This window comes from Schistocerca piceifrons, chromosome 7 (assembly GCF_021461385.2).
Source record: "Schistocerca piceifrons isolate TAMUIC-IGC-003096 chromosome 7, iqSchPice1.1, whole genome shotgun sequence".
Lineage (NCBI taxonomy): Eukaryota > Metazoa > Arthropoda > Insecta > Orthoptera > Acrididae > Schistocerca > Schistocerca piceifrons.
In genome coordinates, this window is record NC_060144.1 from 476576696 (window position 1) to 476594090 (window position 17395).

Here is a 17395-nt window from a genome sequence, read left to right on the forward strand (position 1 = left end):
AACGACGCAACACGCGAAAGAACGATCCCATCCTCGTCGCCAATTGTGTAATAACACTGTTCACGTTTACGTCGCACTTTACTTAGCATAGACCGAAACTGTGTCCTAGGCATGCCCGATGTTAACTGACTGGGCATGGCCCGTGCTGCCGGAGTTGTTGTTGTTGTTGTTGTTGTTGTTGTTGTCATGCCGGCAGAGGTCGCGTCTGAATTCTCGCGTGCCCTCTGGTGAACGGGACCCTACTTGCGGCAACTACCGTCCGTGACGCGCCGTGCCAATGTGCGCCTCCCGCGATCTTTCTGGTGGCTACTACAATGAATGAACTGTGAAACTGTTTGATAACATAAAACTTTTTTCTTGTAGTAAGCATAGAAGGCATTTGATATTGGTACTTCATGAATTATATTCTGTCATGTTATTTATGTAAACATGGTAGAGCAAATTTACTATTTGTGCCTAAAAAGCCTCACTTATGTGGTTTGCATTACAACTGCCTATTTTGTTTTATCTAGCAGACTGTGACAAAATAGATGTAATCAAATCTAAAATCCACACCAGTCTTGGATGCTATTCCTATTAACAGCTTTTTCAGCATTAGACAACAACATTTAGATTTTTCATGTAGCGAAACATCTGACAAACTTTGATGAGGTAATAGACTCTTTCACAGAAAGGAAACAGGCCATGCAAAGCTGTAGCAACATAAGAAAGAAAAAAATGCTGGGACCAAAGGATTGAAGAAATGTGTACTGTCTTGCTTTTCTCTTGTCTTTATTGGTTTTCTGTTTGCTATAGATAATCTTATGTCACATAAAAGATAAAGTTGTTAGCTAATAGGTAATAAAGAGCACAAATTTTCTGAAGAGTTTGTATCATCCCAGTTACAAAATATTCCACCCAGTATTAATTGTGGTTTTTTTAAGGGGGTTAGGATGTCAAGCCAGTCGACTGGGAGCAGAAGAGGCACCAAGGACATTTCCATTTCCACTGTCCTGAATATATGTCTGATGGTTTCCAACACATAATATACATACATGTTTGAATTCCACAGAGTGAATACACTGACATGTGATAGAAGAATGCTGTGTGAAAAGGTGTGGCACTGCACTTTGGCACACATAAGACCAAATAATGTGTCTTACGTTTCCTTGAACATACACACATAAAAAAAAATTTTGCATCACCTCGGCTCCAAGAGTTCTGGAACTTGTAGAGAAAACTGGAATAGAGATCAACATAAACATCACTTCTGCCCTTTTTATTGTTCATGAAAACCACACATTGCATGTTGTACCACCATACAGTGAAACCTTCACAGGTAGGGGTCCAGATTGCTGTACACATTGGTACCTCTAACACCCAGTAGCACATCCTCTTGCATCTGCTCCACATTCTTGGTGTACTGGTACAGTTATTTTAACAATACGAGGCCTATTCGGAAAGTAACGTCTGATCAGGTGTGAAATGGAAACCACTGTGAACATCCAATGAAGCTTTGCACAGATATGTTGGGCAGTGTTTCTAGTATTAACATCAATTGTGTTACATCACTCTTTTCAGTTCTGAGAGCACAGTGACCACATAGAGATGCTTAGAAATAGTTTCTCCTGCCAAGTATGAAGGCCTGGTGGGAAATTTTACCTGATATCTTGCAGCCTCCATGCGTTTCCTTCTTGAGGACAGTTCTTGCCCTGGCAATGAAGATACTCCAGCAGCATTTTTGATTGGGAAGTGTTTGATCACCCATAATACACTCCATAATTTGCTCCCTCTGAGTTTAATCTCTCCTCATATAAACCACTGGCTATGAAGAAAACATTTTGGCCAGCATAGAGAATTGGCAGCAAGCTCAGGTGGCTGCCTTCTATGGCGAGGGTATTGGGAAATTGGTACAACACTATGACAAATGTCTAAGTTGGAACGGTGACTAGGTAGAGAAGTAGCTGGAAGGTGTAAAATGTTCAAATGTGTATGAATTCTTAAGGGACCAAACTGCTGAGGTCATCAGTCCCTAGACCTACACAGTACTTGAACTAACTTATGCTAAGAAAGGACTCAAACCTACAGCAGGAGGGGCCGCGCAATCCATGACATGGAGCCTCTAACCGCGCGGCCACTCCGAGTGACTGGAAGGTGTAGCTAACTGTTGTAAATAAAACATTTTTGATTTTCACTGTGGTTTCCATTTCGTGGCCAAATGGACCTTACTTTCCGAATAGCCCTCGTACATTTTGTTGTCGGCCACAAGAGTCACGTGCCAGATGATTTGTGCACCCAGCTTGGTATTGTACTTGTAGCTCTTTATCCTAATGCCACCTGTATTCTACAACCTGCAGATGTAGCAGAATTTAGGTCAGTTGAAGAGGGGTGGAGAAGAGCAGTTGTTGAATAGTGGAATAATCATCCTGACAAGACCTGATTAAGGATCGGTTTTGTTCGCTCTTGAAAGTTGTCTTAGACAAACATGTGAAACCAGAGAATGATTTCCAGGACTGCAGTCTAGTGCACTGCAATTCAGACCCAGTGAATTTTACAAAAAGTCTTGGCTATTCAAATATTGAATGTGTGACAACAAAAGCAAATGAAATGGGTGAAATACACCAATTAGATTTTGAAATTTTCAGTAATATAGTTGTAAATGAGTTATCACAAAAGTTTGCCAACACAGAAAATGAATGTACAGAGGAACACAGCAATGAATTTTACATTCTCTTTCATATGGGAATGAAGTATTTAATAAAAAAGCAGAAAAAATTTAGAGGAAAGAGAGAAGAGATGAAGAGAAGGACCTCATGGAACAGAATGCCAAAAAAAAGTGATGGATCTTCACAAGTAATTAGGCCTACTAATAACTGTCCAGAAATTAATGCAGGAAGTATGTAATCCTATAAGCAAGGCCTTTGTTATGTGTGTGCTAGAAATATCTGGCCACATAAAGAAGACTCACTAAAGTGCTCCATGTGTAACAAACTTTTTCATGAAAAGTGTGTCCCAAAAAGTCGTTGGGTATATATACTCGAAGTTAAAGAGGATAAAGTGTGCAACCTGTGTTTCAAAGTGAATGACAGAGATTCAGACAATAGTTTAATAGGTGAAGAGAGTGAGTAAGTAACCATTATTTTTGCCTTTAATATCTTCATTTTGTTTAACCTAACAAGAACTATATAATGTAGTGCCAATTACAGTAACTTACCTGCTAACAACCGTGCTTTTTTGGATTGTTATTTCATTTAGTGAAAAATTTCTGTGAAAAGTTATAAAATCTTTGCTTAAAATAACTCAATATGTATACTAACCATAAAAGAATCACATAAACATTACAAATTTTCAACTGGAAAATAAATTTTCCTTGAAATAAAATCTTTAACCATGCCAACAACTGTGCCTTTTACCCATGATTGGGGGAATGGTGAATAGTAAATTGGGAAACTTGGGTGGATAATATGCATAATTTTGCAGGATATTGGCCATATTGGGGAAAAAGATGATACAATTGAAACAGCATTTGGTCAAGAGATTGAGAAGGTACAAGATGGGCTGAGTAGCAATGTAAAGGATGTGTGCAGAGGCAAAATACACTTGATGGAGAGACTAATAAATCATTAAGAATTCGTCTGGCAGAATTGCCGGCTGTTAGAAAGAGTTCATAAAGACTAGACTTTCAAAATAGAAATCCACACCAAGGCATGAGGCATCTTAGTGCGAGCAGCAGATTAAAGATGAACATGCTGAGCTAAATTCTCTAGCAGTGGTTTAGGACACCACTGTAATTAATGTACCATGAATTGAGATGAGAAATGCAGATTATTTTGCACATGAGAGAATATATCATCATATTAATTTTCTAAAGGCATGTAGAGATTGATTTATGCCAGGAATGTTGGATGAAGCAAAGATAAAATAAGAAGCATTTGAAAACTATTTTCTAAACAACTTTTGGAGGGAAGCAAGCAAACATGACTTCATAATCACTTTTAAACAAACTGAATTACAATAATGGCAGTGTTAGAGCATGGTAGTTTTGTTTGCATGAATTTGGAAAATTAAACACAGAAATTGGTTGTCAGGAATGTTGATGAAAATCACAACAATTAAAATATGGTAGCTGGATTTCCAGTGGTGTGACTGAGTGCATAGCTCGATCAGTTTGATAGATGAATTTTCAGATTACATTGACGAGCTGGAACAGACACTAAAATTCAAACCACAAAATTTTAATAACTGACAGGGAAATGGGAATAAGAATATAAACCAGAGTAACGATCAAAATCATAACTATCATAATAATAACTTCCATAGAAACAATAATAATGATTTTCAAGGCAGAAATAATAATAATGCAAATTTTCAGAATGGAGATCATGATAAGGATCAAAAATTTGAGAGACCAGCAATTCATGAATCACCAAACCACAATAAGAGGTCAGGAAACCGACACATGGTGTATTTTAGGTCTGAAATGGGAAAATAAATTGGCAAGAAAAAAGAAATGTAATGTTGACAATTTAGTTACACATGACCACACAGAAAATGTCATAAACCTGACTCAAACATTGGATATGGAGGTAGCTAAGAAGGTAGACAAAATGTGGTAAGATTTGAAGTGGCGCAGCACAAAAGAGAACATACTGAGTTAGAGGAATGCACTTTTGAATTAGATAGTGGGATATGGTGCAGGAGAAGAATTATTTGGAAGTGAAATATGGAATAAAAAATGGAGATAGAAGTTAATCCAGAATTGCCAGAAATTGAATATATTGTGAATTCTGATGAGGTGTGGAGCAGTAGCAGCAATTTTAGTGAGGTAGGTGCTGATTTGTTAGGGAATAATGTTGGTGAAGGCAGCATAGCTATGATATCATCAGCTGGATATAATTTAGTGATTTATTTGTAGATGTAAGGGAACTTGTGTGTGGGGAATGTTATAATGCACAGGCAGATGTTGGTAGCAATGTTATTGGAGGAGTTTGTAAGGTATTGGCAGAAGGAAGTGATGTATTGCAAATAGAGATGAAGATGATGTTTCTGGTAGTAAAGTTAAGTCTGAGGATGCTGCAGGTATTTAAATCGATACTACTGAGGCAGCAACCAGTGCACTTACCATCATAGACAAAGGTGAGCTGGTGGTTTTAGATGAAGTCATAAATTCTATGGATGTATTAGAAATGGATCAGGGGCATATGCCCATAGGGTAAAGGAAACCTCTTGTTTTAGGAACTGACATTAACAAAGAATGGTGTATCAAGAAGGAAAGTGTTTACTCTATTAATGACTAAAGGTAATTTAGTAAAATATTGAAGGTCTTATTACCTCATTTGTGTGCAAGAGAAATTTTTATAGTGGAAAGGGGAGTTAAAGGGAGAAAAAAATGAAACAGGCAAAAATTTTGCAAATAAAAATAAAAACAATAAACTGGTAATTTTTCCAGCCACTGGTGTCAAAATTAAAACTGGCCCTGGTGGCATAAGCAAACTGATCAAAAATAAAATTTTATAAAATTTTATATGTGGTTAATGTTATCTTAATACAAGATGTTTTATAATTAGTGGGATAATCAAAGAAATACATACTTTTTTAAGTGAACAGAAACCCTTACTAAAAGTGAAGCAAAGTACTTTGAGTTAGATTTACAAAGTAAAAGATGAAAAATAAAGTTCAAAGTTAAGAGGTGAACAAAAAATCATCCGTGTGGAATGAGAGAAGGTAGCTGTGAACCGGAATCCACAAGTGAGCAGATAAGACACAGTACTGAGCTAATTGAAAATATTTCAGCAGTATGAAAAAGGGTTGTAGCCTGTCCCCGATGTTGTTCAATCTGTATATTGAGCAAGCAGTAAAGGAAACAAAAGAAAAATTCGGAGTAGGTATTAAAATTCATGGAGAAGAAATAAAAACTTTGAGGTTCGCCGATGACATTGTAATTCTGTCAGAGACAGCAAAGGACTTGGAAGAGCAGTTGAATGGAATGGACAGTGTCTTGAAAGGAGGATATAAGATGAACATCAACAAAAGCAAAACAAGGATAATGGAATGTAGTCGAATTAAGTCGGGTGATGCTGAGGGAATTAGATTAGGAAATGAGGCACTTAAAGTAGTAAAGGAGTTTTGCTATTTGGGGAGCAAAATAACTGATGATGGTCGAAGTAGAGAGGATATAAAATGTAGGCTGGCAATGGCAAGGAAAGCGTTTCTGAAGAAGAGAAATTTGTTAACATCCAGTATTGATTTAAGTGTCAGGAAGTCATTTCTGAAAGTATTCGTATGGAGTGTAGCCATGTATGGAAGTGAAACATGGACGATAAATAGTTTGGACAAGAAGAGAATAGAAGCTTTCGAAATGTGGTGCAAGAGAAGAATGCTGGAGATTAGATGGGTAGATCACATAACTAATGAGGAAGTACTGAATAGGATTGGGGAGAAGAGAAGTTTGTGGCACAACTTGACCAGAAGAAGGGATCGGTTGGTAGGACATGTTCTGAAGCATCAAGGGATCACCAATTTAGTATTGGAGGGCAGCGTGGAGGGTAAAAATCGTAGGGGGAGACCAAGAGATGAATACACTAAGCAGATTCAGAAGGATGTAGGTTGCAGTAGGTACTGGGAGATGAAAAAGCTTGCACAGGATAGAGTAGCATGGAGAGCTGCATCAAACCAGTCTCAGGACTGAAGACCACAACAACAGTATGAAAAAGATAAAGTGTGTGGTTTGTTGGTCTGATAAGGGGACATTATCTCAGGCAAACCATGTACTGTGGTTGATTCTGAGTATTAAGTTAAGATGATGCCTCACAAACTATCAAAGTAAAACCTGTAGCTATTGTAATGGCAGATAGGGTGGATGTGTTGAAGCATGCTGTGACAAAGCAAGCTGGGATGATTATACTTCCTCTCTTGTTTTGCCATCTGCCTCCTTAAAATTCATTTTGTTATTAACTAATTACCATTAACACATGTGAGTATAATTTGCATTTTCATAAAAGAGAAAGGATGGCCCTCAGTTTTAAAGAATATAACACAAGATCTAATTTTTTGCTTAGTTTTATGTATGTAATTCATTTTCTAGTTATGTTGATTATTCCTAGTCAGAATCATTCATTATAGGATGAAATCAGTAGTTGTTTCGTAACTTAAATTCTATTGTTGGCTTATAAACAAATATAAGTATAAACATTTGGAGGAACAACTAAGTATTCTTAAAGTGTCTATTTGGATCTATTCGAAAACATGTTAACAAAGCCAGACCTTAATTAATTCCAAAGTAATTAACAGTTTCATCAAAAGTATTGTTTGTGTAACTAAATATGTTAATTTCATGATTTAAACAAATAATTTGGCTTAACGCTTGTAGTAGAAGGAACTAAAAAAAAATTTTTTTTTGATGTATTCAGTTAATTTAATGAGCTAAGTTTTAATTGTAATTTCTGTAAATTTAACTTTGAACAATGTGTAGTTTCAGTGCCTTTATGGTGAGGATATGTAAGGGCCCAGTTTTTGGTCCCTAGGCAGACAGTTCACAGCCGAGTTTCAGACGAGAAACCTGTGATGATTAGAACAACAACAATATTCCAACTTAATTGTGAAATAAGTGTTACACAATTCGGCTGTGTGTCTGTTCCATACATACCTTTTGTTCTTCAAGAACTGTGAACTTTGTAGTTGGGTTTTTACGGCTCGTAGTAAACTATTGTAGCAGTATATGGAGGTTTGCCTCCAAAATATTAATGAGGCTTATGTAAAGTTAAAACAATAGTGTACTGGCCATATATAACTGTGTGTTATTGTGGGGGTTGTGAACAGTGAAAGTAAACCAGTGTGAAACGCAACTGTGCACCTCTCAGCTACATTATTTAAAGTAGTCAGTGTTGAACTTCCACACCCCATATTTCAGCCAGTATCACAATGCAGTACATTGACACCGAGGACAACAAATGAAGAAATAAAGAAGGCAAACTGTCACAATGCAAGCACCACACATTCAAAAGGGTCAAAATTTATGCGCTCACCTGAGGATGAACTTAATAGTGTAATGAGTACTGCCATAGGTTGCTCACTATATGAAGTGATGATGGGTTGTAAGCCAAAATTTTTCTTAACTGAAATTATTAATTTCCTGCAGAATAATGACAGCTGAAAGATAAAAGCAGTCAATGCTGGTCTGGGGTAAATGGCACCAGAAAGGAAATGAGATATGATGGTTGACATAAGCCAATAAATTGTAACGTTGGGGGACAAAGTGTTAGCAAAAACAAAGAGAAATTGAGTAATGTAAGTGGGGGAGATCAAAAAACTCTTTGAGATATATGAACAACTATTCATTGTCACAGAATATCCACACTCAAATTCATAAAGGATTGTTGTTGTTGTTGTGGTCTTCAGTCCTGAGACTGGTTTGATGCAGCTCTCCATGCTATTCTATCCTGTGCAAGCTTCTTCATCTCCCAGTACCTACTGCAACCTACATCCTTCTGAATCTGCTTAGTGTATTCATCTCTTGGTCTCCCCCTACGATTTTTACCCTCCACGCTGCCCTCCAATGCTAAATTGGTGATCCCTTGATGCCTCAGAACATGTCCTACCAACCGATTCCTTCTTCTGGTCAAGTTGTGCCACAAACTCCTCTTCTCCCCAATCCTATTCAGTAACTCCTCATTAGTTATGTGATCTACCCATCTAATCTTCAGCATTCTTCTGTAGCACCACATTTCGAAAGCTTCTATTCTCTTCTTGTCCAAACTATTTACCGTCCATGTTTCACTTCCATACATGGCTACACTCCATACAAATACTTTCAGAAATGACTTCCTCACACTTAAATCTATACTCGATGTTAACAAATTTCTCATCTTCAGAAACGCTTTCCTTGCCATTGCCAGTCTACATTTTATATCCTCTCTACTTCGACCATCATCAGTTATTTTGCTCCCCAAATAGCAAAACTCCTTTACTACTTTAAGTGTCTCATTTCCTAATCTAATACCCTCAACATCACCCGACTTATTTCGACTACATTCCATTATCCTCGTTTTGCCTTTGTTGATGTTCATCTTATATCCTCCCTTCAAGACACCATCCATTCCGTGCAACTGCTCTTCCAAGTCCTTTGCTGTCTCTGACAGAATTACAATGTCATCGGCGAACCTCAAAGTTTTTATTTCTTCTCCTTGTATTTTAATACCTATTCCGAATTTTTCTTTTGTTTCCTTTACTGCTTGCTCAATATACAGATTGAATAACATCGGGGAGAGGCTACAACCCTGTCTTACTCCCTTCCCAACCACTGCTTCCCTTTCATGTCCCTCGACTCTTATAACTGCCATCTGGTTTCTGTAGAAATTGTAAATAGCCTTTCGCTCCCTGTATTTTACCCCTGCCACCTTTAGAAATTGAAAGAGAGTATTCCAGTCAACATTGTCAAAAGCTTTCTCTAAGTCTACAAATGCTAGAAACGTAGGTTTGCCTTTCCTTAATCTTTCTTCTAAGATAAGTCGTAAGGCCAGTATTGCCTCACGTGTTCCAGTATTTCTACGGAATCCGAACTGATCTTCCCCGAGGTCGGCTTCTACTAGTTTTTCCATTCGTCTGTAAAGAATTCGTGTTAGTATTTTGCAGCTGTGACTTATTAAACTGATAGTTCGATAATTCTCACATCTGTCAACACCTGCTTTCTTTGGGATTGGAATTATTATATTCTTCTTGAAGTCTGAGGGTATTTCGCCTGTTTCGTACATCTTGCTCACCAGATGGTAGAGTTTTGTCAGGACTGGCTCTCCCAAGGCCATCAGTAGTTCCAATGGAATGTTGTCTACTCCGGGGGCCTTGTTTCGACTCAGGTCTTTCAGTGCTCTGTCAAACTCTTCACGCAGTATCGTATCTCCCATTTCATCTTCATCTACATCCTCTTCCATTTCCATAATATTGTCCTCAAGTACATCGCCCTTGTATAGGCCCTCTATATACTCCTTCCACCTTTCTGCTTTCCCTTCTTTGCTTAGAACTGGGTTTCCATCAGAGCTCTTGATGATCATACAAGTGGTTCTCTTTTCTCCAAAGGTCTCTTTAATTTTCCTGTAGGCAGTATCTATCTTACCCCTAGTGAGATAAGCCTCTACATCCTTACATTTGTCCTCTAGCCATCCCTGCCGTAATGGTACTTTGACTTCCGCGCCTCCGCAAATACAAAGTTATAATTTACGATCGCGCGCGCAGAAGAGCACTGCGCCAGCGACCGATTTTATAAATAATTTTGTTCTTTTTTTTTACTTTTGCGTAGTTTTTTTTTTGTTTTTAAGAACTAAAGGAGGACTCTCTCTCTCTTGTCTTGATACGAAAGACGTTTATTTTTCGGCGACGTTGAATGTGCTTTTGGTGAAAGTTAAAATTTACATTACAAAACGATGTTGTTTCAATAGCTAATGAGAAGAAGAGATAAATAAAATAAAAAGGTAACACTACAATTGGCGTCCTGGTGACAGGACGTGCAATCTTCGGATTTGATACAAGTGCAGTTCGGATTTGATACAAGTGCAGTTTGGATTTGATACAAGTGCAGTTATTATAAATTTTGGACATTTTATCTAATTTTAACCACTTAATAGCATCAGAAGATGAATTTGGACTAAGTCTCATTCATTTCAATTGTAATGTTACGTGCATGAAATTTACAACAATATTGTTTTCCCTGTTATTAATTTGTGTTAATTTTCATTTTCATGTTGAGGAAATTAATTTGGTAAAAAAAAGGGAAAAGGATAACGTTCCATAAAATAATTTGCACGGACGCGAAAGAAAAATTTGGGATTGAAAACTATATATTTGACGCTACATTTGCAACATAAGACTGAAAAAAAAAATGGTGAGTACAGCAATTTACATTTTTTCCAGTTTCAAGCAGCCATCTGTACTTCCTTTATTCCGATCCATTTATTTCGAAATTATTGTTTTCAATTTGTAGTTAAAATTGATTTACTACTATTATTGCAAATGATAAGTGAAGAGCATATTCACAGTCATTTGTTTGTGAGAGGGAAATTTCAGTGCCAAATTAATAATTCAATTTCTAATTAGAAATCATTTAGAAATATCCATTTCCACAAGAGAAATTTCAGATTTCAACATATCATATAAAAAAAAATATTTTTTTTTTACCATTGGAAAATTTTATTTGCAATTAATTATGAAAATCGCAAGATGGACGCTAGACGCGTAGAAATTGTTTCCGCGGACGAGCTTAGTGAAAGTGACACATTGCAAAACATGTCCGACAGTCAAATGAATATTGAACTTAATAGGGAGGATGTTCAAGACATAATTTTACCGGATCGATTAAGACAACAACCCCTATATTTAAACAGATATACAGGCGAATGGAGAGTGAGTACTACGCGACAAAACGTGACATTGACAACGTCAACTTCAGAACCAGACATCAATCAGACACGAAAAAATGACGAAACTAAGACACAGGACTCTGACATGCTCAACCAGATTCTGAAGTTACTTTGTGACCAAAACAGAAAATTTGACACTTTAGACAAAAGATTTGATGCTTTAGACGACAATTTAAAACGTGACATTGGGAAATTTGACACTAAATTCGATGAACTGACACGGGACATAAAACAAAATTTTGAAAAACGATCGAGACAAATTGCCGACTTGACAGAAACCACCAGTAGTCTTGGAAGGAAATTTACTGACTTATCAGACAAGGTTACGAGACAAGAAAAGGTATTTGTGGAATTCAGTGACGAGACAAAAACTGACTTACAACGATGTAATGAGAAATTGTTAACAGTAGTTTTTGAACAACAGAAAACCAGTACCCAAGTTGACGAATTACGACAGTCACACAATTCCGTAAAAACAAACCAAGAACACTTAGACCTGACGATTACAGACCTTTCAGACAGATTAAATGATGTAACATTGGAGCAGAAATCCTTACAGGAAAAGTTAGAAAAGCTTGAAGACAGAGCAGAGCAGATGTAGCATCTTTAAAGAATGACACAACTCTAGCAGAAAAACTTGTACATGAATGCAAATTATGTGATCATTATTTAAATGAGAAGTTTGAGACAATGACACAGATCATTTTAGATAAAACAAAGGAACAAGTAAAGGGAGAAACAGATAATATTCAGAAAGAGGTACGTAAACTTAAAGAGAATGTAATACCAAGTTCGTCAGTGATACCAAAACCCATAACAGACAACCAAAACATAAATGAGAATCATAATAATGCTAGACCCAGCACACAGCCGAAAATAGAATTACCAATGAGTGATACAAATCCCAATGAACCATTTTCAATGCTACCACAAGATCAAAATTACTATCAGACATCACCACATACTATGCACAGTTTGACACAAAATGCAGGACCCATAATACCATCGGGAGTAGCTGATCAAACATTAGTACGACATGGATACTTTCAGACATTTTCATGTGATGAGAAAGACAAAGTGCATCAGATTGTTTTTATCCGCTCTTTTGATGGTATTTTTCCGAGACATAGAAGCCGACAAAATTCGATATGTTACCAAATTTGTTACGTGGAAGTGCAGCTAAGTGGGGAGCAGCAATTAAAAGACGATGTTTAACATTTGAACAGTTTGAACAAGCATTTCTTGAGGAATTCTGGTCGATCACAGAACAGCAAAGTTTAAAACGAGAAGTATACAATCCAGAAATTTACAACCCGAAGAAAGAGATTTTACGACAATACTTTGAACGCTACCTAGATAAAACATTATATTGGACAAAACCAGCAGATTTACCAGACGTAATTAGAACACTTAAAAGCCACTTACCATTTCCTTACCGTGATAAATTAATAGGAGTGTCCGAGGACAACATAAAGAATTTTTTTGGTTATGTTGATGAGATAGATGTTGTTTACAGAGATGAGATCAGGAATTTCAATCAATTGTATCCGATTCATCCAAGCAATTCGCGTACGCACAACAGAAATGACAGAGGCTATTGGAATCCGCCTCCGACACCACAACAAAACATTCAAAGAAACAATTCACACTACACTGGGACGAATCCATTCAATATTAGGAGAAACAACTCGCAGCATTGGCAAGGAAACAGTAATTATTACTATAATGGTTATCCGAACAGTAATTACAATCAGAACAATAACAGTTATATTCAAAATAACAACAGTAGAAGGAACCGAAATTATAGAGATCAAAGAAGAGAGGATAACAGGTACCATCCAGAATATTTTCAGAGAAACAACATCCAACAACATCCAAACATGTATTACAGGAATAACAGTAATGACAATACCAGTTACAGTCATGGGCGAAATAATGTATGGGGAAATCACAATGGACAACCGTCACGACACATGCAATACGGCAACCCTCAATTTGTACCTAACGGAACTCCCAATGTGACGCGGGGTAATGTCAACAACCAAACAGCTGATACTTGGGTGACGCACGACAGAAATGTAAATATTATTGAGTTGGGCAATGAACCCAACCCGCAGCAACAACCGAATTTGCCGGAAAACGAACGACGACCGAGCTAAGCGCTCGAGTTACGGTCAGTAGGGAGCAGAGCGCAACGGAACCGACGATTTGTTTTCTCCGATATGATGACAGTAATAAAATAGAAAAAGAATTATATCAGGATGTAGATCTTAATAGTACCAGTAAAACAAAGAAGATTATTCAGGCTATAACGCGAGTTATGATTGGTAGTTATGAAGTGGAAGTAATGTTAGATACAGGAGCAGCAGCAAGTGTCATTTCAATGTCCTTATATAATGAACTCAAACAAATAATGAACATACAAACATTGCAAGTACAGAATTGTCACATTATAAGTGCCACCGGTAACAAATCAAAGAATGTGAAATTTCAAGTGCTAATTAACTTCACATTTTCAAATATACCACTCAATTACAGTTTTCTGGTAGTAGACAAATTAGTTATGCATTGCATATTAGGAATTGACTTTTTGAATGAATATCAAGCAATCATAGATTTAGGAAAAGGGAAATGTCATTTAACCGTAAACCAACAACAACTGACAATAGAGTTAACACAGGGTAAAAACTTAAACAGTAAACAAGGGAAATTTGAACAGTTACATTTTGTATATCCACCAGCAATAAACATATGTGATTTAACTTTTAATGAAGCTGTATCTCAGGGAATTAAACCTAATGATTTATATGAGAAATGCACAGAATCTGAATATCTGACGAAGGAACAACAACTTGAATTACTTGAAGTTTTGCAGCAATTTGCTGAGGTATTTGTGGAGAAACCTGGAATTATTAGAGGCTATACTTATGAGATGGATGTTAAACCACACAAAACATACTGTAGAACATATTATAATATTCCTTGGTCAAAGAAACCCGCAGTTTTGAAAGAGATTGAAAAAATGCAAGTTTGGGGTATCATTGAAAAGTCACATTCACCATATTGTAGTCCGATACTAGCAGTTAATAAAGAGGATGGTAGTGTAAGGTTAGTGCTGGACGCACGAGAAATTAACAAAGTTATAATCCCAATCAACACACGACCTATTAATTTGGAAGAACAACTTTTAAAATTTTGTAATGTACAGTATTTAACCAATATCGACCTCCGCTCATCATTTTGGCAGGTGAACCTCCATAAAAGCAGTCGTAAATACACTGCATTTCTATGTGAGGGACGTAGTTATCAATTTTGTGTTCTACCCTTTGGTCTACGAGTGAGTGCTGGAGTATTTATTGAAGCCTTAGATGCTGTTCTTGGAACACAATTGTTATCGCAAATCACAGTTTATGTTGACGACATTGTCATTGCCACCACTACTTGGGAAGAACATGTAAATCTTTTGAAACAACTTCTGACTAAATTTTCTGACGCAGGTGTCACTATCAATTTATCAAAGACGAAATTCGGGAGGAGAGAAATCAAATTCCTTGGTCACATCATATCAACTGAAGGCATTTATCCAGACTCAAGAAAAATTGATGCAATAAAGAATTTTCCATCCCCACAGAATCGTAAACAACTCAAAGCCTTTCTTGGTCTATCTTCATTCTTCAGGAAATTTGTACCCTACCACCTTCTTAACAGTCCACATCTTCTATCTTTACTCAAAAAAAAAAAAAAAAAAAAAAAATAAAAAAAAAAATAATATTTGGAAATGGACAGAGTTCTGTCAGACAGATTTTGAAGCGATTAAGAATGCTTTAGTTAATGCACCGTTGTTATGTCATCCTGACATGACGTCAGACTTTTGCCTAGTAACAGATGCAAGTTCCTATGGGCTCGGAGCATTTTTATTCCAAATTCATGTAGAAGATGAACAAACAGTCATCAAACCAATAAGTGTTGCTAGCCGCACTCTCACTGAATGTGAAAAGTCATATTCAGTGACCGAGCGCGAAACACTTGCCATAGTATGGGCGTTTCGCAAGTTTCGCTACTTTCTATGGGGAAAACGTACTAAGCTTTATACTGATCATCAAGCTCTTTCTTTCCTGCTATCATGCAAGTTATTACATCCACGGCTTGCACGCTGGTGTGCATCACTACAAGAATATGATTTTGATATTATATATATAAAAGGAGAATCCAACATTATAGCCGATGCTCTATCTCGTTTGCCACAAGGCCTACAAGAATTTTCAGATGTGACAGAACAAACATCAGATTTCAAAATTTTACTCATGTATGATGGTACATTTGCACCTTACTACAAAAACATGTGCAGGAAGTTAGCCATATTGCAGGACAATGATCCCAGGTGGATCCAGATAAAGAATAAATTACGTGCAGGAACAGACCCACATCTTGGAAATTATTACACGTTACACAAAGAAGTATTATTTCACCGACGAAACCCTGAATCACAGCATTGGTGTGTTTGCTTACCTGAAGCTCATGTTGATGATTTTATTTTATTTACACACAGAACTTGGGGACACTATGGTGTAATCAAATGTACAGATAAGATTATACAATATTGCTACTTTCCAAATTTAAGGCGAAGAGTATTGAGTAATATTAGGAAATGCATCATATGTCAGAAAGCCAAATATTCTAATCGCACAAGCATGAATGAATTGCACCCAATCTTACCTAAGAGGCCATTACAGCTAATTTCTTTAGATATTGCAGGACCCTATCCACAAGCACGTGGAGGAATGAAATACATCCTTGCTGTGTTAGATGTTTTCACAAAGTATTTAAAATTATATGCTTTACATTCAGTTTCTACCACTGCTATTACCAGACGTCTATTAACAGATTATTTTGTAAGAATAAGAAAACCTGAAGTTTTGATCACAGATAATGCAGCATATTTTACCAGTTTAAAATGGAAGACATTTATTGAAGAACAGAATGTTAAACATATTTTAATTTCAAGATTTCACACAGCAGGAAACCCAGTAGAAAGAACATTTCGAGAATTTGGACAGTTTATGAGAACACACACACCAGAGAAGCACACAAAATGGGTAGAATACCTAGCACCATTTGAACAGACAGTGAACAATTTAACTCACATTTCTACTGGATACACACCAACTGAATTAATTATGGATAAAACAGAAAGAAATGAATGGACAGACCCTCTACCTAAATTTACAGCAACAACAAATCATGTTAGTTTAGAAGAAAAGGTAAGACAAGCTTACACAACATTATGTGACAAAGCTAAGGAAAGAAAGCAGAAATATGACAGAGGTGTCAGGAAAGCACAAACATTTCAAGTTGATGAGTTAGTTTTACTAAGAACACATCCTAAACCCACAAAACTGAAACATTTAAACAGGAAATGGCAGATCTTATACTCTGGACCATACCAAATTGCAAATATTCCACACCCTGGCTGTTATTCATTAGAATATCCGTTAACACATAAACCCAGAGGTCTACATCCACACAGACATTTGAAAAAATACATACAATAAAATGTTAGCTACTGAGGAGAAGATAATTAATATGATATACAGTTATGATGAGCCTACATTTAAGTTATACAGATACTTACAATCTAATGAATGCAGGTAAGTCTAGAAAGCAATGTGAACCATCCAATAGCTAATAAGATATTTGGTTACAAGAGGAGTTGCTATTGAGGCATATACACATTAGAGGAGGCATATACACATTAGAGGAGGCAGAGAACTGAACAGAATTATTTTCTTTAGGAGGCATGTGATAATAGTAATGTTGATATGAGTGATGTGAGTGACTGAATGAGATGAGTGAATGTAATTTTAGTTTAATAAGAGGATAAATAGTAATATGGAGAGAGGTAAATGGAATATAAGATGAGAAAAGGGTATTATTATTGTTGTTGTTGTTGTTGTTGTTGTTGAAGTAAAAAGTAAGTGGTGATGAATAAGAGGAATATATATATAATG

At 36.6% G+C, this 17395-nt stretch overlaps 2 protein-coding genes across 2 annotated transcripts; both read left to right on the plus strand.

Moving 5' to 3' along the window:
- The first annotated feature begins 12077 nt into the window (after positions 1–12077).
- Positions 12078–13546, plus strand: LOC124709027 (probable serine/threonine-protein kinase clkA). The gene is made up of 2 exons (XM_047240674.1): positions 12078–12498; positions 12840–13546. Exons 1-2 carry the CDS (start codon positions 12078–12080, stop codon positions 13544–13546), a joined length of 1128 nt encoding a protein of 375 aa, XP_047096630.1.
- A 161-nt stretch (positions 13547–13707) lies between these two features.
- On the plus strand, positions 13708–17073 carry LOC124709028. The gene is made up of 2 exons (XM_047240675.1): positions 13708–14068; positions 17036–17073. Exons 1-2 carry the CDS (start codon positions 13708–13710, stop codon positions 17071–17073), a joined length of 399 nt encoding a protein of 132 aa, XP_047096631.1.
- The last annotated feature ends 322 nt before the right edge of the window (positions 17074–17395 follow it).

Excerpts from the sequence above, each read along its gene's own strand:
- LOC124709027 (XM_047240674.1), top strand. The coding sequence starts at position 12,078 with ATGACACAGATCATTTTAGATAAAACAAAGGAACAAGTAAAGGGAGAA. Across the intron at positions 12,499-12,839 it reads TTTTATCCGCTCTTTTGATG|GAGTGTCCGAGGACAACATA; the intron begins GTATTTTTCCGA and ends ATAAATTAATAG.
- LOC124709028 (XM_047240675.1), top strand. The coding sequence starts at position 13,708 with ATGATTGGTAGTTATGAAGTGGAAGTAATGTTAGATACAGGAGCAGCA. Across the intron at positions 14,069-17,035 it reads GACAATAGAGTTAACACAGG|GTAAGTCTAGAAAGCAATGT; the intron begins GTAAAAACTTAA and ends TAATGAATGCAG.